The 26,632-nt window shown below is 41.1% G+C and overlaps 1 protein-coding gene across 1 annotated transcript; it reads left to right on the top strand.

Moving 5' to 3' along the window:
- Window positions 1-238: 238 nt before the first annotated feature.
- On the top strand, window positions 239-26,385 carry LOC132407104 (carboxypeptidase B-like). Its single transcript, XM_059993401.1, has 11 exons — window positions 239-362; window positions 1,203-1,278; window positions 1,368-1,492; window positions 3,128-3,230; window positions 6,777-6,878; window positions 10,361-10,465; window positions 10,559-10,669; window positions 12,411-12,501; window positions 15,649-15,848; window positions 22,757-22,841; window positions 23,416-26,385. The coding sequence occupies exons 1-11, from the start codon at window positions 292-294 to the stop codon at window positions 23,601-23,603; spliced, it is 1,257 nt and encodes a 418-aa protein (XP_059849384.1). The 5' UTR covers window positions 239-291; the 3' UTR covers window positions 23,604-26,385.
- The last annotated feature ends 247 nt before the right edge of the window (window positions 26,386-26,632 follow it).

Raw genomic sequence — 26,632 nt, 5'->3', positions numbered from 1 at the left:
CCTTGGAATCTCAAGATGCACGTAATCTATAAGATAGACTTGAGGGAGCAGCAAGATACTAGTTACGGAACGGAATGTAAATGGCTATATTTAGTTTTGGATTGACAGGCCTTTCAGATAATGAACCAGAGGGGAAACAGCTCTTCAGAAGAATGCTGCCAAAGATATGACATGATGTATTTCATGTGCCAATTAAGAATGCAACATCACAGATACTGGTTGTGTATTTGCTCCAGAGACTGTGCCAAGTACCTGATCCGACTACACATTCCTTATAGTCCAAGGAACACAATGAAAGGACTGTTGCTTCTCGGCTTTGTTGCAGCTGTTATAGGCAGAGTTCCTGATAACCAATATGCCAGGTAAGGAGAGACACTAAATTCATACTTCTTTTCTTCTCTTGTTCAATTTCTTCCATGGTCTCATTCACTTTTGTCCATACAATGTATTTAGCAGTCTGTATTCTTCCACTTCTAGCTTTTCATCCTTTCCTCTACTTCACAACTGGCAACAGCCATCCAGGTCTCAAAACCTTAAAAGGCTTCCCTAAGCTCCTGGCTTTCTTTTCCCCCTTTAAGATATTTCTTAACCCTAGACAACTCCAGGTTATGAAAGTGCAACTGAAGGATATCCCAGCATATGAATGTGATTGGATATGGTTAGGAAATTGAAATAGCAGAAGTTTTCTGTCTTTCTCTCTCCACTTTCAGTAACTGTTCATTTTTGAATCACAAACAAGAGAGAATCTGCAGATGCTGGAAATCAAAGCAATACACACAAAATGGACTGAAGAAGGGCCTTGGCCCACAATGTCGACTGTTTACTCTTTTCCGTAGGTGCTGCCTAGCCTGTTGAATTCCTCCAACATTTTGGGTGTGTTTTGCGTTTTTGATGTCATTTGTTACAATATTGTGGAGGTACAGTTGCCATATCAAGTGAAATGTGTGCATTTTCCAACTTATGGGTCAACTCAATTTAAGGATGTCTACACAAATGAAATCCCTTCATTACCAGGGAACAGCTTGTGCATACCTTTTTGAACAATCTTTTTAAAACCTCCACTCCTTTAGCTCAATATCAATAAAATCTGATTTTGCCCCATGGCAGCATGAAATATTACCTTGGTTAAAGGATTAATATAAATATTAGTCACTGTATTACAGAAGTATTGATGTAAAGCTTACATTTAACTCTTGTTAAAGGGATAAAGTGTTGCGTCTGAAACCAGAGAATGAACAGCACCTGCAGTTTTTAAGGGATGTGGCTCCTGCATTAAAGGTATGATGTTCCATTGCTGCTTAACAAGATGGTGGTCAGTAACTTTTGGTGGAACTGAATGATTAATTATGTCCTTGATGTGCCCACAGATGGATTTCTGGCAGCCATCTTCTCTCGAGCTGGTAACCACTAACAGGAGTGTGGATTTGAGGGTCCCTGCAGCCTCTGTTTCTGAAACCCAGTTTCGGCTGGAGGAGATTGGACTGAAATATGAGTTAGTTTCGGATCATGCATCAACTTTGGGCACAATCTGTACCTCACTAGCAGTTACCAATAGTGGTTGAAATTGCACTAAATCGCAAAGATAATTTGTTTTCCTCCAAGTTAGACACGGTAGATGTAAAGATGGTGTTTTCTTTGGCAAAGTCTCTAGAAACAGGGGTCATAGTCTCAAAGTATGGGGTTGGCCATTTGGAATTAACATGAGAAGAATTCTGTTCAATGCATAGGGTAATGAATCTGTGGAATTCTCCATCCAGTGTGTTGTGGAGGATCAGTGCAGAGGTACTGTATGGTTGGGTTTAAAGGGACCCAAGACCTATGGGTTTGGTACAGAAAATTGACACTTGGGTAAAATATATTATGGAATGGAGAGACAGTTTTAATAGGCTAAATAGCCTACTTCTTATATTTTACATTTCCCTTCAGATTCTTCTAGATTTTTTTCTCTCCTTGACCAACATAATTGTAGAAAGTGTTAAAAGAATTTTGGGTTTTCATCCATAGAAAGACCGTCTTTGCTCATGAAAACCAGTTATAGTTTAACTAACACTATTGAAAACGGAATTTAAAAATTCCATTAATATCTAGGGGGGCCACAGTAAATGTAGCAGATACCATAGCACTCTAACAATGCCAATGACTTGGATTCAATTCCCGACGGTCTGTGAAGAGTTTGTATGTTTTCCCTGTGACCATGTGGATTTCCTCTGGATGCTTCAGTTTCCTCCCACATTGCAAAGATGTATGAGTTTGTAGGTTAATTGGTCATCTGGATGCAATTGAGCAGCGTAGGCTCATGGGCTGGAAGGGCTGTATCAATAACTCAATCAATCAATCAATAAGCAAGTAAGCAAATAGATAAATTTCACAAGAGTATTTAAGTCCCCATAACTATCTGCATTTGAAATAAACATAAATTGGTTCAAAATATATTTGTTACTATGTTAGTATTTCAGTATCTTAGAGCAATTAAAGTTTTAAAAGGTGTCTTTTAGTACCATTGAGCTTAAGAGGAAGCCGAGATTAGTTCTATGAGCTGTATGGAGTGAGCTTGATGATCAATTGCTCTTTATATCCTGTTTTATTCATGATTAATTAGGTGACTACTCCTGAATAATTACTAATCAATTCTGATTTATTTGTGTTAATATATAATCCTGATTAATCAGTGATCATTAATGGTGGTGCATAGTTGAATTAGTCTTTCATATGATTTTCTTTAAATTTAACATTAATGACTGGGTAAATCCAATTGTCCTTGGTATGATGTGCCCCTGAAATTCCTCCCTCTTTCACACTGGTTTGGTTAATTTGGGGCGAAGCCAGTAGAACCTGTTGTGTATTTAATATTTCAATAATATTTGAGTATTCTGTATATATATATATAGGTTGATTAAGCATTTTTGTTCATTTAAATAATTAATTACCGGTTTACATAAACATGTTAATTGCATATATGATACGTACGTACCTCGTTTAAAGTAAACTGAAAGTTAGACCTGCATTTCAGACTCCCGTGGCTTCCTTTAAATTAGTTTAATGTTTTTAAGTTACAAAACATAAGAGAACCACTATCCACTAATCTTCAGGATGCACACATAGTGTCTCCTGATCTTCTTTCACACAGTGTTTTAATTGATGACATGAAGACACTGATGGAAAACCAGTTTGACCAAAAGGATAACAATTCTACCAACTACAATTATGAAAAATATCATCAATGGATTGAGGTAAATGCATGATGAAGAGAAAAATACTAAACTATAACAAAAGTAAAGTCATTCTGAAGAGATGCACAAAGTAAATTATGATTCACATAATTTTTCTCGTTCAGTGCTACTAACCAGACCCATCTATTAGCATATTTTTAAGTGCCAATCATTCCTGAAGTCTCAGTTATACATTCAGTAGCCATTTTATTAGGTCTCTCCTGAACCATAATAAAGTTGCTTCTTTGTGTACGTTCATGGACTTCTGCTGCTCTAGTCCATCCACTTCAAATTTTGAAGTATTGTACATTCAGAGATGCTCTTCTGCCCATAACTGTTGTAACATGGGGTTATTTGAGACACTGTCACCTTCCTGTAAGCTTGAACTAATCTAGCCATTTTCCTCTGATCTCATTCATTAAATAAGGTATTCTTCTCCACAGAACTGCCATTCATTGGGTAATATTTGTTTCACATATCTTGCTCTGTAACCTCTAGAGACCCTTGTGTGTGAAAATCCCAGGAGGTCAGCAGCTGCTGAGATAAACTACACCTTCTGGCACCAGCCATCTTTCCATGGTCAAAGTCACTTAGATCTTCGCCATTTTGGCATTTGGTCTGAGCAGCAAGTGAACCTCTTGACCATGCCTGCGTGCTTGTATGCCTCGAGTTGCTTCCATGTGATTGGCTGATTAGGTATTTGCATTAATAAGCAGGTGTACATAACAGAGTGGCCATTGAATGTAGATTTTTGTGGCTCCAACCCTGAAGATCCAGGAAATGGCATCATTTGTTAATATTTCTTGTTGTCATTTTTCTTCTCAATGTGCATCAAATTGGGGCTTGCTGTGCTAATTTAATCTATGGCTTGTCTTTGTTGCAATGGGTGGGTTTCCCATTATTCTGACAGACATGAGTGATCATAGAACCAACAGATGACTTCACTCACCTCAGCTCCAAACTGCTTTCACTACCTATGAACTCCTTTCTAGGACTCTACAACTCATATTCTCAGTATTATTGCAACACACACAAATATTCTGTGTGTGTGTTGCTTGAATTTCCAGCATCTGCAGATTTCCTCATGCTTGCGTTCTCAGTATTATTTACATTTTTATTCAATAAATAGTTGTACCTAATAAAGTGCCCACTAAATGTATAATCTGATGTAGGATTAGGGTTTTTCACATACCAGATGGCAGTGGAGGAGAAGCTGTTGTTGAACCTTGGGCTGTGGCTCCTCAGGTAGTTGTTTCCTCTTGCTACAGAGTACAGAACCAGGGAAGAATCTCAAGATAAAGGACTGACCATTCAGGACATTAGAATTAAGGACCTTTGGTGCTTGTCAATCAATATCTTCTATATGTTCCTCTGTTAAGGTTAATAGATATTTGGACTATGGTCATGGTGAAGTAAGCTTTTGAGTTTGGGGCAACAAACAACCTGCTGGATGAGAGGGATATGGAGGGCTATTGTCTGGGTGCAGCTGGATGAGTTGACAAGTATGTATAAGTGGAAAGGAATTTTTGGTGTTTTCTGTCCAAACCCAGGGTCAGGGATAAAGAATGGGCAATTCCTTTACCTTGTTTGGGTGCTGCTCAAGCCACTGAGTTCATACGGCAGCTTATGAATGTGTTGCCCCACATTCCAATGTCTGCACTTCCTTGTGTCTCATCCTTGTGAGTCTGTAAAGACAGCTTCCAGTGACCAGGGAAACTTACGGGACAGATTTTGGCATCCACTGTCTCCATTTACAAGGCTCTAAACAGGTACAGACTATATCAACTTAAGAGCTAACTAAAGTGGGCACCAGTAACTTGCTAAGATGTTGATTGGAAAGACTCCTGAGCAAAATGAGTTCTCAATGGCAGACAAATACTGGGCCAGTCCTTATAAAGTTATACAGGACTGAACCAGACATCTATTACATATCAGTCCAATATTCTACTTAGTTCCATCTGCCTGCACCCAGGTCATAGCCCTCCATACCTCTTTCATCTATGTAGACATCCAAACTTCTCTTAAGTGCTACACTTGAACTCACATCCGCCACATCCACTTCCAGCCTGTTCTAAACTTGTACCACCAACTGAGGAAAGAATTTCAGAATCAGAATCAGACTTTAATCGCCAAGTACCTGTACACATACAAGGAATTTACTTCCGGCAGATGTTGTCTCTCTGCTCATAACAATAATAATGATAAATATAAATGAAAATATAGATTATACATACAAGTAGTGCAATCCAAGTAACAGTTAACCGGCAGTTAACTGTTCAGCAAAGTGACCACAGTAGGGAAAAAACTTCTCCAGTGCCTATTAGTCTTAGTCTGGAGGGATCTGAAGCGCCTACCAGACGGAAGCAGTTCAAACAGTCCATGCGCAGGATGGAAGGAGTCCTTTATGATGTTCCCCGCCCTCTTCTTTAACCTGGAAGAGTACAGGTCCACAATAAAGGGCAGGGAGGCTCCAATGATGCACTCGGCAGTCCTCACTGTGCGCTGTAGTCTGGTTCTATCCTGCTTGGTGGCGGCTCCAAACCACACAGTGATGGAGGTGCACAGGACAGACTCAATGACTGCAGTGTAGAACTGCAGCAGCAATTCCTGAGGCAGACCATATTTCCTCAAGAGCCGCAGGAAGTACATCCGCTGCTGGGCCTTCTTCAGGATGGAGCTGACGTTCTGCTCCCACATCAGATCCTGAGAGATGGTGGTTCCCAGGAACCTGAAGTTCTCCACGGTGGACACAGGGCTGCCGAGGACTGTGAGGGGGGACATAACAGGGAGATGTCTCCTGAAATCCACTATCATCTCCTTTGTCTTGAGCGTGTTCAGCTCCAGATAGTTCCGACTGCACCAGAGCGCCAGTTGGTCCACCTGCTGTCGATATGCAGACTCATCACCGTTCACCTTAAACCTCTGACCTCCAGTCTGTGTCTATCCCTCCCTGATGGGGAATCTCCTGCATGGATTAACCATATCTGTACCCCTTAGATCCCCAGACATGTAGAATCAGTAAGCATCTTGAAAGACTCAGGAGACACTCTTGAAGCAAACTGATTAAGAATGTACAGTAAATGATACATGGTTAACGTTTACTGCTAATGTGGAATTCTATTGAAGAATACATTTTGGAAAACAATACTTAGAATAGCCATCAGGAGATTTTTTTAGATTATCAGTTAAAAGAAAAAAACATAAATTAATCATATTATATACATATCTGTTGTATTGAGATGATGGTAACATGAAAAATAACAAATTTTGAAAAGTCTAGGAACTTTTAAAACATTTCTGAAGACTGATAAGATTTATTATCAAATTCAAAAGTCTTAACATTAAAGATGAGCTCATAGCTAATTCTCAAAGTTCAAGATACATTTATAACCAAAGTATGTACACTGTATGAATGTATTTTTTCTACTCCTAGCAAGATCACAACACTATCACATTATAAGTTACTCTGAATCATGGAAAAGAGGCTCTGATGCCTGCTTTGGTCCATCTGTAGACATAACCACCTACATTGAGAACAGGAACAATCATCTGTATTCTCTATTGTAGATTGAATCCTGGATGAAGAAAATCACAAATGAAAACCCAAGACTGATTTCTCTGTTCAGAATTGGAAAGAGCTATGAGTATCGCAATATCTATATCCTCCGGGTAAATTTGCTTATTGAATTATTAATATGAGAGTTCTTTATCCCTCCAGCCAACTCTAGAGAAAGTGCCAGATCCTTTAAGCTTTGCGTGACATTGCTTGGTTGTCAGAGAGTTTTGTTAATGCAGCATTCGAGTACAGTAGCGTCAGCCGTGGTATTCTGAGTCAGGAAACTGAATGCGTGTACTTCTCCTGAAACACAGGCTGGGAATTGGGGGCGTGGTAGCAAAGCAGTTAGCATAATGGTTTACAGTACCAGCGACTGGAAAATGGTGTTTCAATCCCCACCACTGTCTGTAAGGAGTCTGTATGCACTCCCTGAGTAATGTGGGTTTCCTTTGGGTCCGTCAGCTTCCAGCCATGTTTTAAAGATTTGCAGTTTGGGTTAATGAGTTTTGGGAATGCTATGTTGGTGTTGGTAGCAGCCTGACCCCCCCCCCCCCCCCCGCACATTCTTGGACTATACAAACAACTCATTTCATTGTATGTTTCGATGTACATGTGACAACTAAAGCTAATCATTATCTATAGAAATACTGAAGTATTCTGTACTATACAAATACTAGTTTTTGTACAAAATGTCAAATGAAGGCTTTATTTTTCTTTCGATGAGCATAGAAGTCTCCATGACAGTATTTGTAGAGCTGCAAAGGAATTGCTGCAGCACTGTTTATTTTTTTCTTCTAACAACATTGCCTAAGCATGCTGTGCATAAATGGTTTACTTTTTTTTAAATTCACTTTCAGTGTCTGGGCATTGCAGGCAAGCTCAGTTGTTATTGTCCATCCCCTTTTACCCTCGCGAAGCAGTGGTCAGTCCCCTCCTGGAACTGCTGCTGTCCTTCTGATGGAAAGTACTCCCACCGTACGGTTGAGTAGGGGATACCAATGATGAAAGATGATGATGATGTATTTCCAGTCATCATGGTGTGTGATATGAAGGGGAACCTGTAGGTTGAGATATAACCATATAACAATTACAGCACGGAAACAGGCCATCTCGGCCCTTCTAGTCTGTTTCAAACCTAATCCCACCGACCCGTACTCAGCCCATAACCCTCCATTCCTTTCCTGTCTATATATCTATCCAATTATACTTTAATTGACAATATCAAACCTGCCTCTGCCACTTCTACCGGAAGCTCGTTCTACACAGCTATCACTCTCTGAGTAAAGAAATTCCCCCCTCGTGTTACCCCTAAACTTTTGCCCCCTAATTCTCAACTCATAGCCTATTCTCAATGGAAAAAGCCTATCCACATCAACTTTATCTATCCCCCTCATAATTTTAAATACCTCTATTAAGTCCACCCTCAACCTTCTATGCTCCAAAGAATAAAGACCTAACTTGTTCAACCTTTCCCAGTAACTTAGGTGCTGAAACCCAGTTAACATTCTAGTAAATCTTCTCTGTCCTCTCTCTATTTTGTTGACATCTTTCCTATAATTCAGTGACCAGAACTGTACACAATACTCCAAATTTAGCCTCACCAATGCCTTGTACAATTTTTTTAAACTTTTTTTTGTAGTTTTTTTATTGAAGTTCATCATCAAACAAACATTTCCATAAGATGTATTTCAGACATTGTACATATATATCATATAATCATATATATCACAAATCTCCACATAGTATTTATCTGAGGTACACACTTATAGAAAAGAGTGGAAGAAAAAACAAGCAAAAGGAAAGAATTATGTACAAGGAGGGAGTGATCTTTTTTTTACAACAGATTCATTGATTTATGAGAATAAAATCAGGCCTATGAGGCATTATGTAGTTAAACCATTTTTCCCAGTATGAATCAAATTGTTCCAGCTTATGATTAACAGATGCTGTTATCTTCTCCATTTTGTAAATGTCCTTTGTAATTTCCATCCATCTATTTAAAGTTGGGCTCTCCTGTGATAACCATTTCCTAGTAAGAGTCTTTTTACCAGCCACCAACAGTATATTCATTAAATATTTATCTCTTTTCAACCATTCTTGAGGTATATATCGAAAATATATGGTCTTACTCTCTGAGGGTATTTTACATTTAAAGATGTCTTGTAGGGCATTGTGTATCCCCCTCCAATAGTTTTTGATAACAAGGCAGTCCCAAAAAATATGATAATGATTTGCATTTTGATTTCCACAATTTCTCCAGCAAACAGGGAGGTTACTATCATAATGGGATTTCTGAGAGGGTGTAATATCTTATCAAGTTTTTCAATCCAAACTCCCTCCATTTCTGTGAACTGGTACACTTCCATTGATATCTCCATATTGTTGTCCATTCATCCTCAGATATATTTATCCCTCCTTCCTTCTCCCATTTTGTTTTAATGTATGAAGTTGAATGTGTTTTAAGATTTGACAACCCCTTATACATGCTTGAAATGACTCTACTACCATTATCTGAATTATATGCTTTTCTAAAGAGTTCTATCGAGCACAATTTTAACATTACATCCCAACTCCTATACTCAATGCTCTGATTTATAAAGGCCAGCATACCAAAAGCTTTCTTCACCACCCAATCCACATGAGATTCCAGCTTCAGGGAACTATGCACCATTATTCCTAGATCACTCTGTTCTACTGCATTCCTCAATGCCCTACCATTTACCATGTATGTCCTATTTTGATTAGTTCTACCAAAATGTAGCACCTCACATAGATCTTCCTGTGCCTCTGCTGCTCTTTATTACCTTTTCAAGGAGAGGTTGTGGATTTGGAAGTTGTGGCCAGAGTAACCTTGGCAAACAACCATGATGCATCTTGTACAGGGTACACAACAATCTTTCCAATGCCAATGTTCCCTCCAATTTGTAATGACCAGTGTGTGCAAAACTCTTGTGCTGGGCAGTTTTTTGCCCAGTGACAACAACATGTGTGCTCTGAATATTTAAGGGGAAGTAAACCTGAAGCATAATAAGGATAATAAAGTACCAATCCAGTTAGTTGTTCATTGTTAAAAAAGACAATACTTACAGGTATCACCAGTTTCTGTATTGCACCTAAATATATCTCATAGGTGCATGTTCCTGGCCATTCCACTTTAAATGAACTAACAGTTCTTTTGAATTTCATGCCCATTGCTTCTTTCAAAGTTGATATCGTGAACCAATAATTTCTTCAATAAAAACGGTATAAATAAGCCAGTTCTAAAATCTGCAGACAGATCATCACAAACTCCATGTTGTCGACACCGTATGCATCAGAAACTGGAAAAGGAAATGTAATTGTGTACTATCGTGAAATGTGCCAACAAGGTACGGGGTGACAAACTCTGGTGTGCAGTTTAAATACCTTTGTGTATGAGTAGCAAAAGATGTGTGTGCGTGCACACTTTAGAGGGAACTTTGCCCAACCCTTCAACAGTGACTTCACCCTCAAAGATAAAATATCTCTGGACAACTTGAAGAAGATGTCCAAAGGTACCATGTAAATGCAAGATTTCCCCTTTTTATTGACCATGTCTGTCAATCTCTCACTGAAGGTCGGCAAAAGAACACATACAGCGAAACCTGCCATCTTCATGGACTGTGGGATCCACGCCCGCGAGTGGATTTCACCTGCCTTTTGCCAGTGGTTTGTGATGGAGGTCAGTGGACCAATTCTGGAGCTTATTTCATGAAGCTCTTTTTTTTAGTCAAGATTGAGGAACATATCATTTAATAAGTTTACGTTTCCACAGGCTGTTCAATCTTTTGGAAGAAATTGTACCATGGACACCCTTCTCAATAAATTGGATTTCCTGATTGTTCCTGTTGTCAATGTAGATGGTTATGTTTACACTTGGACCAAGGTAGGTATCAGAGCCTCTTTTCATGATCCAGAGTAATTTACAATATAACAGTGTTGCGATCCTGCTAGGAGAAGGGGGAAATAGTCACTGAAACTCCTTGAGGCAAAGAATAGAAAGATGGAGGGGGAAAAAGGATCAGTCATGATTGAATGGAGGAACAGACTCAATGGGCCAAATTCCAAAGATCTACAACTCTCTGTTAGGAATGCTAGAGGGAGGGAGTGGGAGAGAGAGAGAGGAAGTAGAAGGGAAGGGAGGAAGGAAAGATAGGGAAATGGAAGGGAGGGAGAAGAGAGAGGGAAGGGGAAGAGAGGGAGGAGAGAGAGGAAAGGGGAAGGGAGTCGGCATTCAAGCTCCACATAGGAGACAGCGCCCAAGATTTGGGTTGACCCTGGGTCACTGGAATTATGAGGCAGCAGCTCACTGAACTACCCTAAAAAAGTAAAAGAACAAAAAACCATTTATTCTGAAAATCAAGGAAATGTAGAATAGGTCTATGCTGAGCTGGAAATGTAAAACTATTTTATATTTCAGGCCTGATCTGAATGAAATCTTCTTTGATTATGCTCGCATTTCCATTCTCCTGAGGAGCCTCTCACCAATACTTTAAGCCGTACTTTCTTTCTTCAGAAATTGCCCAGATTAGCCCTGTATCTTGTGCATGTCTCTACAGATGTAAATAATGGCAAACGTATTTCCATTTAGCAGGCCTCCTGTGTTCTAATCATCATTACGAGGTTACCCCAGTCTCTGCTGCCATGTCCCAAAACACATCAAGTCCAATTCACCCAACACTTCTGTGCTGCTGGCCAGTCAATTCTTTCATTAAATAAAAACTATCCTTGTTTTCATACCTCTCTCTAGCCTCACTCTACCTGTCTTAAAAAATTCCTCCAAAGCTCATAGATATCTATATTCCTCCTTTCCTGGCCATTTGATCATCTCATAAATGCGAGGAAGTCTGCAGATGCTGGAAATCCAAAGCATCAGGCCAAGACCTTTTATCTAGAGCTGAAAAGGAAGGAGGAAGACAACACAATAGCCAGAAGGTGACAGGAAATATAAAGGGCTGGAGAAGAAGGAATCTGACAGGAGAGGAGAGCAGACCATAGGAGAAAGGGAAGAAGGAGAGGAACCAGGGGGAGGTGATAGGCAGTTGAGAAGAGTAAGAGGCCAGAGTGGGGAATAGAAGGGGGGGGGGATTTTTTAACTGGAAGGAAAACTCGATGTTCATGCCATCAGGTTGGCAGCTACCCAGAAGGAATATAAGGTGTTGCTCCTTATCATTTCTGTTGCTTCTCCAATCTAGCCACACCTTCAATTTGCCCTAATCACCAAACTCCCTCCTATGTTTCTATCCTTGTGAAGATCACTTTATAAAAAGTAGTTATGAGGAAAAGGGAAGATTAGATTTATTTGTCACACGTACATTGAAGCATCCCTTGTGTCAAATCAAATCAGCAAAGATTGTGCTGGGCAACCTGCAAGCATCGCTGCCAGCATAGCACGTGCACAACTTACTAAGCTTAACCATACACCTTTGGAATGTGGGAGGAAGGCAGAGCACCTGGAGGAAACCCACATGGTCACAGGGATTTCATTTATCACTTTTATCCTCTCCCTGTGTGATCCGTTGTCAAACTTCCTTTGTCTGTCGTTCCAAGAAAATACTTTTGGGACGTGTTGCGAGGCTAATTTGAAATACAGGTTGCTGTTGTTTATTGCTGTTTGCTTCCCACAGGATCGATTGTGGAGGAAGACACGCTCCAGGAATCCTGGCACTACCTGTGTGGGCACTGATCCCAACAGAAACTTCGATGCCAAGTGGTGCTGTGAGTTTGTGCCTTTAAACCAACACTCTGTAAGCAAGGTGGGAGCACTTGTTAAAACAGAAGGAAAGAAAGCTAATTCATCAGTAGTATTAAGCAAGCCATGTTGTAAGACGCATTATCTGTAGGAAGCAATTCCCGTCCACAAGGCCTGCTCCTAAGACCACTGGACACAACCTCAGAATAGAAGGGCATCCTTTTGGAATGGAGATGAGGAGGAATTTCTTTAGCCAGAGAGTGGTGAATCTGTGGAATTCTTTGCCACAGGCAGCTGTAGAGGTCAAGCCTTATGTATATTTAAGGCAAAGTTTGCTAGATTCTTGATAGGTCAGGACATGAAGGGATATGGGGAGAAGGCAGGAGATTGGGGCTGAGAGGAAAATTGGATCAGCCATGAAGAAATGGCAGAGCAGACTTGATGGGCCAAATGGCTTCATTCTGCTCCTATATCATATTTGAGAGAGGTGGGGACTGGGGTTGGAGGGATTGAGTTATGATTAAGTCCAGATGATCTGCGGCTTTTTCTCTGGAGTGAGGAAGGTTGAAAGCGTACAAATTCAGGAGGGCATAGAAAAGGCATAGCCTCCCATCCTTTTTTATGCCATGGAGCCTTGCCATTAACTGAGGGGTCCATGGACCCCAGGTTGCAAACCACTGGTTTGTTATGGACCAACACAGACAAAAGGGACTAGCTCATGCAGGCACCTTCGTCTGCATCGAAGAACCTGTTTCTCTTCTAGGGGAAAGGGGGGAAGGGAAATAGAGAAAAGGCAAAAGGAAATGGGGTGGGAGTGGATGTGGAAAAGAAGAAAAAGGACAGGAAATGATTGAGGGCAAGTAATTATGGAAATGTTCAAATTTACACAAGGACCAAGTCCTGGAGACACAAGAGACAGCAGATGCTGAAGTCCTGAGCAACTATCTGCTGGATCAACTCAAGGTCTGCGGAAGCAAAGGTATTGGTGACATTTGGGGTCAAAATCCAACATTGGAACTGTTGAGAAGCAGGCTTTTGATCCAAAATGATGACGAGGCCCAGCATTGGTTAGTCTTGGTCATAATTGAGGAGAGAGGAAAAGGATGTGGTAGAGGGTGATGGAGAGAAGGACACACAGCATATGATTAGATGTCAGCTGGAGTAGAGAGCAATACGGAGAGATTTCAAAAAGAAAATCAACCTGGAGAAAAACTCATCTTTCTCTCAATAAGTATCACAGGGGCATTGACAGACAACTTGTGTGGGTGTGGATGAGTTCTGTAAAGACAAGATGTGAAAAGTTTCAAAGAGCACGAAATGGGAAGCTAACTAAAGAAGCTCTCAGACATGCATTGCCTGCATCAGTAGCATAATATAGGCATCAAGACGGTGGAGAATGGGTGTGGGGCAAGCAGCTTGCCAGTCAGTCCATCATGTAGGCTAGCAGAGAGCCAGTGGCAAATAACAAGAACCCTTTAATACATGTGGAGGAGAAACGCCTGTCATAGGACAATCACAGAGAACTGACAGTGATTCCAGGAGCTTGAGCAACATTATGATGGCTATCAGTTTGAGTGTCAGTTCAGGCTTGACCTTAAGCTCCAGGATAACATCCAGAAACACAAGAGATTCTGCAGAAGCTGGAAGTCCAGAGCAACACGCACAAAATGTTGGAGGAATTCAGCAGGTCAGACAGAATCAATGGAAAAGAATTACGTAGAAGTCTATATTTCTAGCCAAGACGCTTCATCGGGACTGGAAAGGAAGGGAAGAAACACCTGAATAAGAAGGTGGGGGAGGGGAAGGCGTACAAGCTGGCAGGTGATAGGGGATGTCAGGTGAGGGGGAGGAAGGTGGGTGGCAGAGGGGTGAAAAGCTGGAAGGTGACATGGCCAAGGCAAATGGCTGAAGAAGAAGGAGCCTGATAGAAGAGGAGAGTAAACCATGGAGAAAGGGAAGGAGGAGGGTCACATCCAGGCCAGCTGTGCTGGAGGTGACACTTCTTCTGATCGAGGAGCTGTCCACTTCCTCAGGTGAATGCTCATGACCCCACAACAGGAAAATGCAAAACACAGCAGGTCTTGCTTTGGAGAGCCTCATGTGCATGTCAATGCATTCCAGCCTCTGCATCTGTCACATTGTGGTGGTGTAGAATAGAGTGGTCTGGTGATCAGCTGCTGGGAAAATGGAACTATTACTCTGCCACTGGACTCAGCATCGATTGCTGACGAAGCAGTCGCTACTTATGCAGTAGCTGGCCTGTTGCCTTTTCAACAGCCATTGCTACTTGTCTTAGTTTCCGGTGTGTTTTTAATTATTAACACACGTGATTCTGCAGATGCTGGAAATCGAGAGCAACATACTCAAAATGCTGGAGAAACTCAATGGGTCAGGCAGCATCTGTGTCCTGATGAATTGTCCCGGCCCAAAATGTCGACTGTTTATTCCCTTCAATAGATGTTGCCCGGTCCGCTGAGTTTCCTCCAGTATTTTGTTTGTGTTGTTCTTTACTCGTAATTAACTTCATTTTAATCAACATTTACGTCTTAATCCATTCACAGAAGTCAAATGAGTTTTTAAATGAAATTAATTATTCAAAAGGAAAAAGAATATACCTTGTCTTTCATCAGGAGCAGTATGGGGCAAGAGAAAATGATTTTGACAGTGAGAATTAATTGCCAGAGTTCTTCGGGGAGGTTTGGGTTTCTGCCATCTCAGGCCCTGTAATTGTTTGAAGAAGCCATTCAGTTGCTCACAGCAATGCTGATCACTAATCAAGCCTTCAATGTATTAGAGTCATATAGCAATGAGATTTTAATGAGTGTAATACTATCTGGCTCAGGAATGATCCACCCCTCCTTCATCTCCTTTATCCTGTATGTTGGTTCCAGGTAACTGGATAGAGCACACCAGGACACCAGCATGCAGGATATTCGACCGAGTATATTCGACTGAACATTATTGATAACCCAGCTTGTACAGTTTGTGAACTCCTCCCATGTGGGAGTAGCTAACTGAGAATCATAGGAATAACACTATTAACTACCACTACAGATTGCATATATTTCACAAGGCAACAATAACTCTGTTTCAAAAATGTTGAACTGGCAGTAAAATGCTTTGGGTTGTGGAAATCGCTATGTAAATGCTACCTCTTCAATTTTTACCTGCAGCCATTGGTGCCTCAAGGAACCCATGTGATGAGACTTACTGTGGATCCCATGTTGAGTCTGAGCGGGAAGTCAGGGCTGTGGCTAATGCCATCCGTAAATACAAAGGGATCAAGGCTTACATCACAATGCACTCGTACTCTCAGATGTGTCTCTTTCCGTATTCCTACACGTACTCATTGGCTCCAGACTACAAGGAATTGGTAGGTGCCAGTGTCAGTTATCATTAAGTGAGATATCTCAGTACTGCGACGTTGCTGTTGGTTAACAATATGACAATGAGGTAACCATAGGAAGGATGGCTCTGTGTGTTTTCTTGAAGGAACAACGTGCATGCATCATCTTCAGCTCTGATGCAAGCTGATCATTTTAATTCTACTCAAGGTGGGAGCAGCTACCTTGAGCTGTGGTTAATCATTTCTTGAGTCATGTATCTCCAATGAAACTGTTCATGAGGTAAGAGCCTCCGCCATGAGACAGGTGCCTAGAAGTGCAATGGATTGAATGTAGACCACTCACCCAGAGCCATCCAATCCCACTCTGGCAACTGGAGAACGAACGTTCAAATTTACACAAGGGCCCAGTGTTGGAGACATAAGAGATAGCAGATGATGAAACCCTGAGCAACTATCCGCTGGGTCTGTGGAAGCATAGGGATTGTTGATGTTTTGGATCAAAGTCCAACATCAGAACTGTTGAGATGCAGGGCTGTGACCCAAAATGCTGACAAGCCCTTGTCTTGTTTAGTTTTGATCGGGAAGCCATTTGACTGCTGTGCGTTGGTATTGGTATCAGTTTATCACTGTCACATGCAGTGAAAAGCTATCTTGCATACTGTTCGTACAGATCAAATTATTAGTGCACTTAGCTAGAACAAGGTAAAAGAAACAATGGAGAATAATGTGTAAAAGCTACTGTAAAAGAGCAGTGCAAGTAAGCAATAAAATGTAAGATGTATTATGAAATCAAGAATCTACTTTTTTGTGCAAGAAGTCCAATGAAGAGTCTGGTAACCATGGGACAGAAGCTGCCTTTGTGCCTGGTAGTACATGCTTTCAAATTTATCTATCTTCTACCTGACGGGACAGGAGAGAAAAGTAAACGTGCCCATCTGAAGGAAGAAGGAACCTGTCACCTGAAATCCTTGCCTGGTCTGACTCCAGATGGCCAGTATGCATCTCTCTTAACCATCAGGGACTGATAGGAGTTGACAATGTGCTGGTTTTGCCAGTGTGTAAATAAATGAAAGCCTCTGGACAGTCTATGGGGTTGCTGAGAATGTGAATGGTGCAGGATCCCTGGTGAGATGCACGGATGAACCACAGAAACATTTGAGAATCATTGTTATCACTGTTGCTGATGCAATAGGGCCATAGCAGGTACTCATGAGGAATTGTTTTTAGAACACAGAACAGGACAGTAACAGCTCTTCGACCCACAACATTATGCCAACCTTTTAACCTACTCCACGATCAATCTAACTCTTTCCCCTTACACAGCATATAACCCTCCATTCCTCTTTCTTCCATGTGCCTACAGTATCTCAGGGTCTCTTAAATTTCCCTGAGGTTTCAGCCTCTATCCCCACCCTCTGGCAATACACAAAAAGCACTTACCATGACCATGATGGTTCTTGGCAAAGTTTTCTACAGAAGTAGCTTGCCATTGCCTTCCTCTGTGCAGTGCGTTTACAATACGGCTGACCCTAGCCGTTATCAGAGGTTTTCTGCCTGGTGTTAGTGGTTGCATACCCAGGACTTGTGACCACCTGCTCATACGAACTTCCATCACAGGCTCCCATGGCTTCATGTGACCCTGGTCAGAGGACTAAGTAGGTTCTACACCTCACCCAAGGGTGACCTGCAGGTTAACAGAAGGAAGGAGCGCTTTATACCTCCTTTGGTGGATACATATCTCCACCCTGCCAACGAATATAGCCATCCAAATACTGCAAAAACTGAATAGTAAGGTGGTCTTCATGAGCCAGTCACAAATCTGATGGCAGAGGGAAAAAGCTGTACTTGAAACCTTGAGTATGGTTCCTAGTTTTCCTGTGCCTTGTCTCTGATGGTAGCGTTTAGAACAGGGAATGTCCTGAATAGTGAAAGTTCTTAATGATGGATGCCGCCTTCTTGAGGCACTGCCTTTTGAAAGTGTCCTCGATTTTGTGGAGTTTGTGCCCAGGATGTGGCAGTTTCAGTCCGCAATCCTCTGCAGCCTCTTCCGATCCTGATAACTTCCAGGCCCTGGCTCAAAATGGGTGTGTAGGTTTCCAACTCAGGGCCCCCACACTCAACAAAGGGAAGCTGGAAAGTCCGAGGTCAAAGTGCAGGCCAGTGTCGAGTGTCTGGGTGTCAGCACCTGACTTGGATAGATTATTGGAGATTCTATTTCAAGCCGTATAAGCTGAGTCTCCAGAACTACGTGTTACAAGTAATAACCTCCTCATATTTTCATCTACTCCCTATAAATTGATTTGCTCCCCTCCCTAGAGTTATTGTCCAACATGTTTTATTGATCAACAGATTACAGATCTGAATCTTTCCCCAGCTGCTGCATTGCTTTCCTCATGTCCTCATGTCATGTACGTTTACTAAATTCATCACATTAGCCATATCTCCAGCCCCTGTCCAGCCCAGCGCTGAGGCTCTCTGCTCCCCTCTGCTGTTACCACACAAGAAATCATCAGATGCTGTTTGCATTGAGCAAGCTGGCAACCAAAGACAAAGCACCTGGTTTGTGCTCCTGGATTAGTGATCTGAGCCACTCAGTTTGAATCCCACCCCAGCAGCTGGGAAATTTAAATGCAATCAAATAAAATCTGGAAATTCAAGAAAAATTATATTAGTAAATTGGTTATTATGTCACATGGACCAGGGTACAGTGAAAAATATTGTTTTGCATGCCATCCATTCAGATTTGTTTGATGCACTGAGGCAGTACAAAGGGTAAATAATAACTAAATGGAGAATAAAGTGTTACAGTTACTGAGAGAGTACATAATAAAATACTGGGATAGTACAAAAAATGCCAGTTTGTAGCATCCACATATGTTCTGGCCCATGGGATTCAGATTTATGGTGGTTTACTCTTAACTGCAAACTTCTTGATTGGCTCTGAATTCACCAAGTCCAGGATGGACAACAAATCCTGACCTAACCAACGATGCCTACAACCAGTGAATGAATCAACATTTAGATTATCTCCCTCAAATATTTAACTGATTAGTATGGGAAACACGGTAGCACAGTGGTTAGCGTAACGCTGTTACAACGTCAGCGACCTGGATTCAATTCCGCCACTGAGTTTATATATTTTCCCTGTAACCGTGTGGGTTTCCTCACACATTCCAAAGACCCATGGTTGGAGTTAGAGTTAGTAAGACGTCGACATGCTATGTTGGCATCGGAAGCAGCGCGAGTCTAGCGAGCAGCTCTGTTTTAGCCATGGGTCCAAATGACACATTTCACTGTATGTTTCAATGTTTTGTTGTATATGTGATCAAGAGAATTCTGACAGGCTGCATCACTGTCTGGTATCCTGTCTGCACAGGACCGAAGGAAGCTGCAGAAGGTTGTAAATCTAGTCAGTTCCATCTTGGCCACTTGCCTAAAAAGTAGGCAGGACATCTTTAGGGAGTGGTGTCTCAGAAAGGCAGCATCCATTGTTAAAGACCAGGGTACACCCTTTTCTCACGGTTACCATCAGGTAGGAGGTACAGAAGCCTGAAGGCACACACTTAGCGATTCAGGAACAGCTTCTTCCCCTCTGCCACCAGATTCCTAAATGGACATTGAAGCTTTGGACATTACCTCACTTTTGTTTAATATACAGTATTTCTGTTTTTGCACATTTTTAAAAATCTATTCAAGAGACATTATTGATGTATTTGTTTATTTATTATTACGTTTGATTTTTTTTTCTCTCTGCTAGATTTGAACTGCTGCTGCTGAGTTAACAAATTTCACATCACATGCGGGTGATAATAAACCTGATTCTGATTCAGATTCTGTACTTGCTAACGTTTTATTCTGTATTGTTGTGGTTTTACCGTGATCTACCTCAATGTACTGTGTAATGATTTGATCTGTACGAAAATTATGCAAGTTTTCACTTGTCTTGCACGTACCTTGGCACATGTAACCATAATAAACCAATCCAAATTCCAGCACTATTTATCTGAAGGAACTATATCAAAGATCCTTCAAGTCACAGTACATCCACTCTGTGTATCACATCCTCAGAAGGATAGATCTAACCCTCCTGAAATCATCAATTACTCTGTCACTGCTAAACCTCAGAGTAATTTTTTAGTTGAGAGAGCTAGAATACAGGTTGTCAGTTAAATTGATTACATGCCCCCAACATTCATAGTTTAAAGTACATTTATTTTCAAACTACTTATGTGTCTGAGTGGTGGGATGGAGATGTACTCTTGGGCAACGTGTAGCACCTGCTTAGACTACCAGTCCCCCCACCCACGCGATCAGGGTCACGTGAAGCCACAGAAGCCGATGGTGGAGGGTCATATGAACAGCTGGTGCATATCACAATTCCTGGTTATGCGACCACTGATGCCAGGTAGACAATCTCTGAAGAGTATTAATTATGGCTGGGGTCACCCATCTTGTAAAGACACTGCCCAGAAAAAGGCAATGGAAAATCATTTCTGTAGAAAAATTTGTCAAGAACAATCATGATCAGGAGACCATGATGACCCACATCATACTACTTGGCACATAATAGTGATGATGACATATATGTCACCCCATACAACCCTGAAATTCATTGCCTTGAGGCATATTCAATAAATCCATAGAATAATAACCATAACAGACTCAATGATAGCCCACACCAACTTAGGCATCAACCAGTGTGCCACAGGCAACAAACTGTGCAAATGCAAAACCAAAGAAATAATAAAAAATAAATAAGCAATAAATATCAAGAACATGAGACAAGGAATCCTTGTAAATGTGAACAAAGGTTGTGGGAACATTTCATTGGGGGGGGCAAGTGAAGTTGAGTGAAGTTATCCCCCTTGGTTCAAGAGCCTAATGGTTGATGGGTAATAACTTCCTGAGCCTAGTGGTGTGAGTTTTGAGGTACCTGTAACTTCTTTCTGATATTAGCAGTGAGAAGGGAACATGTCCAGGATGGTGGGGGTTCCTAATGATGGATGCTGCTTTCCTATGACAGTGTTTCGTGCATTTGTGCTCAATGGTGAGGTGGGCTCTAGCCATGATGGACTGGGCCGTATCCACTACTTTTTGTTGGATTTTCCTTTTTGAGGGTATTAGTGTTTCCATACCAGGCTGTGCTGCAGCCAGTCAATATACTCTCCATCCTCATGCACATGGTAAAAATATGTACACGTCCAAGGGGCTATCAGAGTTAGGGCTTCTGCTTCACACCCCAAGGACTTGCCTTCAGTCCTGTCATTAGTGTGGGATTTGCACATTCTCCCCAAGACTTGTGAGCTTCGAATTCAGTACATTGGATCCCTCACACACCCTGAAGGGGACTTCCCTCACTCAGAGAGTGGTGCGAGTCTGGAAAGAGCTGCCAGCGGAAGCGGTGGATGTGGGTTAGATTGCAACATCTGCAAGAATTTTGGATAGGTACATTGATGGGAGGGGTATGGAGGGATATGGTCTAGATGGTAGGTTGATGGGACTAGGCAGAAGATTAGATCAGCATGAACTGGATGGGCTGAAGCACCTGTTTCTGAGCTGTAGTGCGCTATGACTAACTCAGTGAGATGCTGCTAGGTGAATTGGCCACAGTATACTTCCTCTTAGTATAGGTAAGGAAGAAAGAGTTCCAGGGCTACATGGGAATAAGGAAACAGGAAACAGGATTAATGTGTTTGCTCTGCTGGGTGCTAGCATGGTTCTGATGGGCTGAATGTTCTCCTTGAATGTCATAATTGTTCTTTGTTCATAATAAGTAAGTAAGAAAACCAAAAGGTAATGTTTAAATTAATGAATTGTTTAACTATTGTCACATGTACCAAGGTACAGTGAAAACCTTTGTTTAGCATACCATCCATACAGATCATTTCATCAATTCATACAAAGGAAAATCAGTAACAGAATGCAGAGTAAAGTGTTACTGTTATAGAAAAAGTGCAGTGCAGGCAGGTAATAAGGTACAAGGGTGAAAAATGAGGTAGATAGTGAGGTTTAGAAGCCAACTTATCTTACAAGGGGACCATTCAGTAGTGTTATAACAGCAGGAAAGCAGCTGTTCTGAGCCTGGCAGTGTGTGGTTTCAGGCTTTTGTATCTTCAGCCTGGTGGGACGGATGAGAAGAGAGAATGTCTGGAGTGTGTGGGATATTAGATTACATTGACTGTTTTACCAAGGCAACAAGATGCGTAAACAGAGTCTAAGGGTGGGGGGGGGGGGGGGGCTAGTTTTCATGATGTGATGAACTGTGTCCACAACTCGTGGCAGTTTGTGACGGTCTCAACAAGTGCAGTTGCCATGCCAACCAATGATGCATCTGGATAACTTGCTTTCTATGGTGCATTAATACAAGTTGGTGAGGGTCGACTGGGACAAGCCAAATTTCTTCCGCCGCCTGAGGAAGTAGAGGTGCTGATGAGCTTTCTTGACCATGGCTTTTTAGTGGTTGGACCTTTTTATGTCTCTCTAAATGTAGCAGTATCTAAATCTTCTTCCCTCATAGTCATCAGGCCAGTTACCATGGCACCAATCCAACCATCATACCAGCCATCATTTCAATATGATTTCCACAGTACAATACTCCTTGGAGTATATAAATTGGTTGTTAGTAAATCCAATAAGCAAATTAGGAGAAATTTCCATATTTGGTGATGGATAAAGAGGTGGAATCGACTACCAAAGGAGGCACATAGCATTTAAGGCAGCTTGCATAAGAGAGGAAAAGGAAAGGAATAAATGCTAGTACATTTAATTGAGAACATTGTGAGAGGTGATGCAAACATTGGCTTGGACCAGTTGGACTGAATCAACAGCTACTATGTTGTTCTACATACAACTTTCCTCAACTTTAATGATCAAAGTGAAACTTTCTGTATGAGATTTTGCTGCTAACTCTTTATGGTTCTGTGATTGTTTATTAGAATTTCATTGCCCGGAATGCAGTTATGGTCTTGAGGAGCCTTTATGGAACTCGATATACCTACGGTCCAGGTTCACTCACGATATGTAAGTGACAGTAATTGTTCATGCCTGTCTAAAGCCATTGTTTACTGCTCAGAAACAGGAGCTATGCTTGTTTCATTAATCCAATAAACACTTACCCAGAAAAAAGTTGCAAACCTGATCACCATATCATAGTGAGATATAAGACAGTAGGAAAAGAAATGAGGAAGGTCTCCATACATTCATATCAACCCTTGTCCAACAGAGGAAGCAGCAGAAGGAGTTTGTAATTCTATCTGATAGTCAAAGATGTCCAATGAAGACAAAATCATGCTTTGCTCTCTAATATTTGATTTTAAGGAATATTGGATCAGGTTCCAACATGAACAAACTGTCTACTCTCACAGATTTCCCAATGCATGTCTCACAAAACAGAAGTGATCTTTATAAAACATCTTAGAAGCTATTGTGGAGCAGCAGCTGGTTAAGTATCTGAAAGGAAAGAATTTGCAGGAACTTAGATAGCTGGCAGAGGACTAGCTCTTTTGCTCTTTATATTGGCCTGGTACAGACTAAAGGAACAGAAATGCCTCCCTCTGTTACAACCATTCTACAGTTCTGTTCTATCCCTCTCCAGATCCATCAGCTGGAGGTTCGGATGACTGGGCCTATGACATTGGAATTAAATACTCATTTACCTTTGAACTCCGCGACTTGGGTCAGTATGGTTTCTTATTGCCTGAGTCCCAGATCAAGCCAACCTGTGAAGAGACCATGTTGGCAATCAACTACATCACCTCTTATGTTCTCAGGCATCCATATTAATCTTCCTTGGTGAATGAGTAATTTTTGATTCTTGGAAGTATTGCATATGTACATTTCTATTGCTTGGAATGTATCAGTGTATATTTGTTTTTGTATATGAAGTGGAGTTCAGAGATCTTCTGGTCAATTTCTCTCTTATGAGATTTCTTCTGTTTCCCTGTTGCCCATTTCTTATTGTTCCTCATTCTCTTTCCGTTATTTTTCTTTCTGTTTCTTCTCTTTCTCCTCCCTCTGATTTTCTCTCCACTTCTTTCCATTCAGAAGGAGGTGATGGACATAACGTAGAGGAGTGGAGTTTGTAGGATAATTCTCCCAACATGAGGTTGCATTTCTATTTCTTGCTCCACTACTCATGCTCCCAACCCCCCCCCCCCACCTTGCTCCTTTACTTCTCTAGTCCTTCATTATCCAGTTAGAACATTCATTCCCAAACCCATCAATTTTACAACCCCTTTGTCACCAAACTCAGTGCTGAGTTTTCCTAAGCTCTTTACCCTTCATTTCTCTCTTATCAATGAAAGATTGGCCTTTCCTCTTGGTGGTATCCCTTACCCTCTACCTATTCCCAGCCTCCATAGGCCTCACAGCCTCTACCCTACCTTCTTATTTGTGCAAAGACCTGCCTTGCTTCCACAGGAAACCCATCTTTCTCTCTATTTCTATATCAAGCTCATGAGGGGAAGAAAGCCACACAGCATAAAGAAAATGGAACTAAGCATGCACCGCATGTGTGATTCACTGGCATTCATACTTATGTTGAGTTTAATCCTCTGTATCTTAGCCCTAATGTTGATTCCATACATCTGAAAAACATTGGTGAATTTACAATAGCTGAGAAAGCTGCAATAATTTTGAAAATTGAATTCATATTGACTGTGATTATATCTATAGCTTGTATACAAGAAATATGCCATACCCTGTCATTTCATTCTCCTTGATATGTGGGTGCATACTGTCAATCAGAGCTTCAAATGCATATATTCCAATTTGTTCTCTAATGTCAAATAGCTTGAAACATATTATATCTGAGTAGGAATTTCCTTCCATTTGCTGATCTGGTAAAGATCTTCTTTCCCACACGTGATGGAATTAGAACACAGAATACAGCCCATAAAAGGCTGTAGCACAGTACAGACTCTTCAGCCCATGATGTTGTGCTGACCTAATCTTGCCCTTCCTTTCTATGTAGCCCTCCATTTTTCTACCATTTGTATGCCTGTTGAAGAGATTCTTAAATGCTCCTAATGAATCTGTCTCTACTACCACCCATGGCAGGGCAGTCCACACACCCACCACTTTCTGTGCAAAAAAACGTACCTCTGTTATCACCCCACCCACCCACCCCCCAGACTTTCCTCCAATCGCCTTAAAACTATCTCCTCTTATATTAGCCATTTTTGGTTCCAATGAAAGCACGCCCTATGTTATCTTTCAAATATGACTTAATCTTAGCTTTGAAAGGATTTGCAGACTTATTGGTGAAAGCCAGGAGAGATGATTAGCTGGCAGTTCATTCAGAGATGTGACAAAAGTTGGACGGTTTGAATGGTCTTAATTTATCAGAAAATTGTGTAATTCCAAGAGTACACCGTCAATTCTCAAATAACACAAACTTAACATTTTCCACAGGGTTGTTGCTCTGGGAAAGATAACAGTCTCAATTCTTTCATACTCAATTATATGTATGATAACAGTCAACAATACATAGGAAGTAGATTAGGACCTGGAGATATTGGGTTCTGGATTTCTTCATCCAGATTCTCTACGCAGCAGTTAACTTCACCTAATGGATAGAGGAAAGGGACAAAAATCCACTTCCATGACTGCATATTCTATTCCCAAGCAAATACTTTTTTCCTTACTTATCACTGGTTTACAACCTGTTGTGTATTCAACAAGTTTGCACTGTAGAAGGTGGAGTTTCCAATTTGAGATCCAACCCTCAAGCTGATCCTACATGCCCAAAGATACTTCAGTCAGTCTTCAGCCCTCTTCCATGTAACAAGTACACAGGTTACAACACACTTGTCAATAACAGGTCTCCAACCAGGACTCAGGTTTCAGAGAGTTAAGCGCCGGGCCAGATTGAAAAGGTCAAGGTGTAGGGGCCAGAGACGAGGCGGGGGCTGGTTCAGTTCACTGCTCCACAGCATTTACTGGACTCTACACTGAACAATGGGTCCCTCTTATGGACTTCAGTTCAGAAACACTATTTGCTTGCGATTACTGTTTGCACGATGATATTTTTACATTGCACATTGGGTATTCAGTGATCTTTTTATGGGTTATTTTATTTTTTATGGGTTCTTTTTTATGGGAATAATGTGGTTTTCATTCTCTACACATTGAGTGTTAGATAGTCTTCTTTATATATATGTATGGGTTCTTTTTTTGGGTGTCTTTGTTTCATGGCTGCCTGTAAGGAGACAAATCTCAAGGTAGTACAATGTGCACATACTTTGATAATAAATGTACTTTGAAACTTTGATACACTGCTAGGAGTAAACACCCTTCATCAGTGTCAAAAAACCTACTGCATCAATTTGCTTTCATTGTGGGAAAGGTATTTCTTTTAAGAATGATTATGTTATCATGTATATTGTGGGACCATTTAAGTGCTGTAATAAAATAATCTACTTAACAATAAGAAATTATGTCCATTCTTACAGCAAACTACCTGCATTTATCTAGTATACAGAATTTGTTAATCTATCTTGTTTTTTTTAATTCATTTATTGGGGTACTCTTTCAATTAATTATATCTCAAGAGCAACTATGCACTGTAAACCAACAGTATTTAATAAAATATTGAGACACTTGATCAAACAGTCTCAGCCAGAAATGTCAGCTGTACTTTTTCCATAGATGCTGCCTGGCCTGCTGAGTTCCTCCAGCATTTTGTGTGTGTTGCTTGGATTTCCAGCATCTGCAGATTTTCTCTTGTTTGAGACACTTGACCTTGAACTTTATGCAATACAAGAAACAAATCTACTTTTGATAGCTGTGAACTTCTAAAGGTACTGAAACAC

This window comes from Hypanus sabinus, chromosome 2, assembly GCF_030144855.1.
Source record: "Hypanus sabinus isolate sHypSab1 chromosome 2, sHypSab1.hap1, whole genome shotgun sequence".
NCBI lineage: Eukaryota > Metazoa > Chordata > Chondrichthyes > Myliobatiformes > Dasyatidae > Hypanus > Hypanus sabinus.
Note: the sequence above shows the minus strand (reverse complement) of the source record. Positions and strands in the feature narration are given on the sequence as shown.

What these genes read in the sequence shown, in the direction of transcription:
- LOC132407104 (XM_059993401.1), top strand. Translation starts at nt 292, where the DNA reads ATGAAAGGACTGTTGCTTCTCGGCTTTGTTGCAGCTGTTATAGGCAGA. An exon ending in CCTGATAACCAATATGCCAG is followed by an intron (nt 363 to 1,202) that starts GTAAGGAGAGAC and finishes CTCTTGTTAAAG; the next exon opens with GGATAAAGTGTTGCGTCTGA. An exon ending in GAGATTGGACTGAAATATGA is followed by an intron (nt 1,493 to 3,127) that starts GTTAGTTTCGGA and finishes TCTTTCACACAG; the next exon opens with TGTTTTAATTGATGACATGA.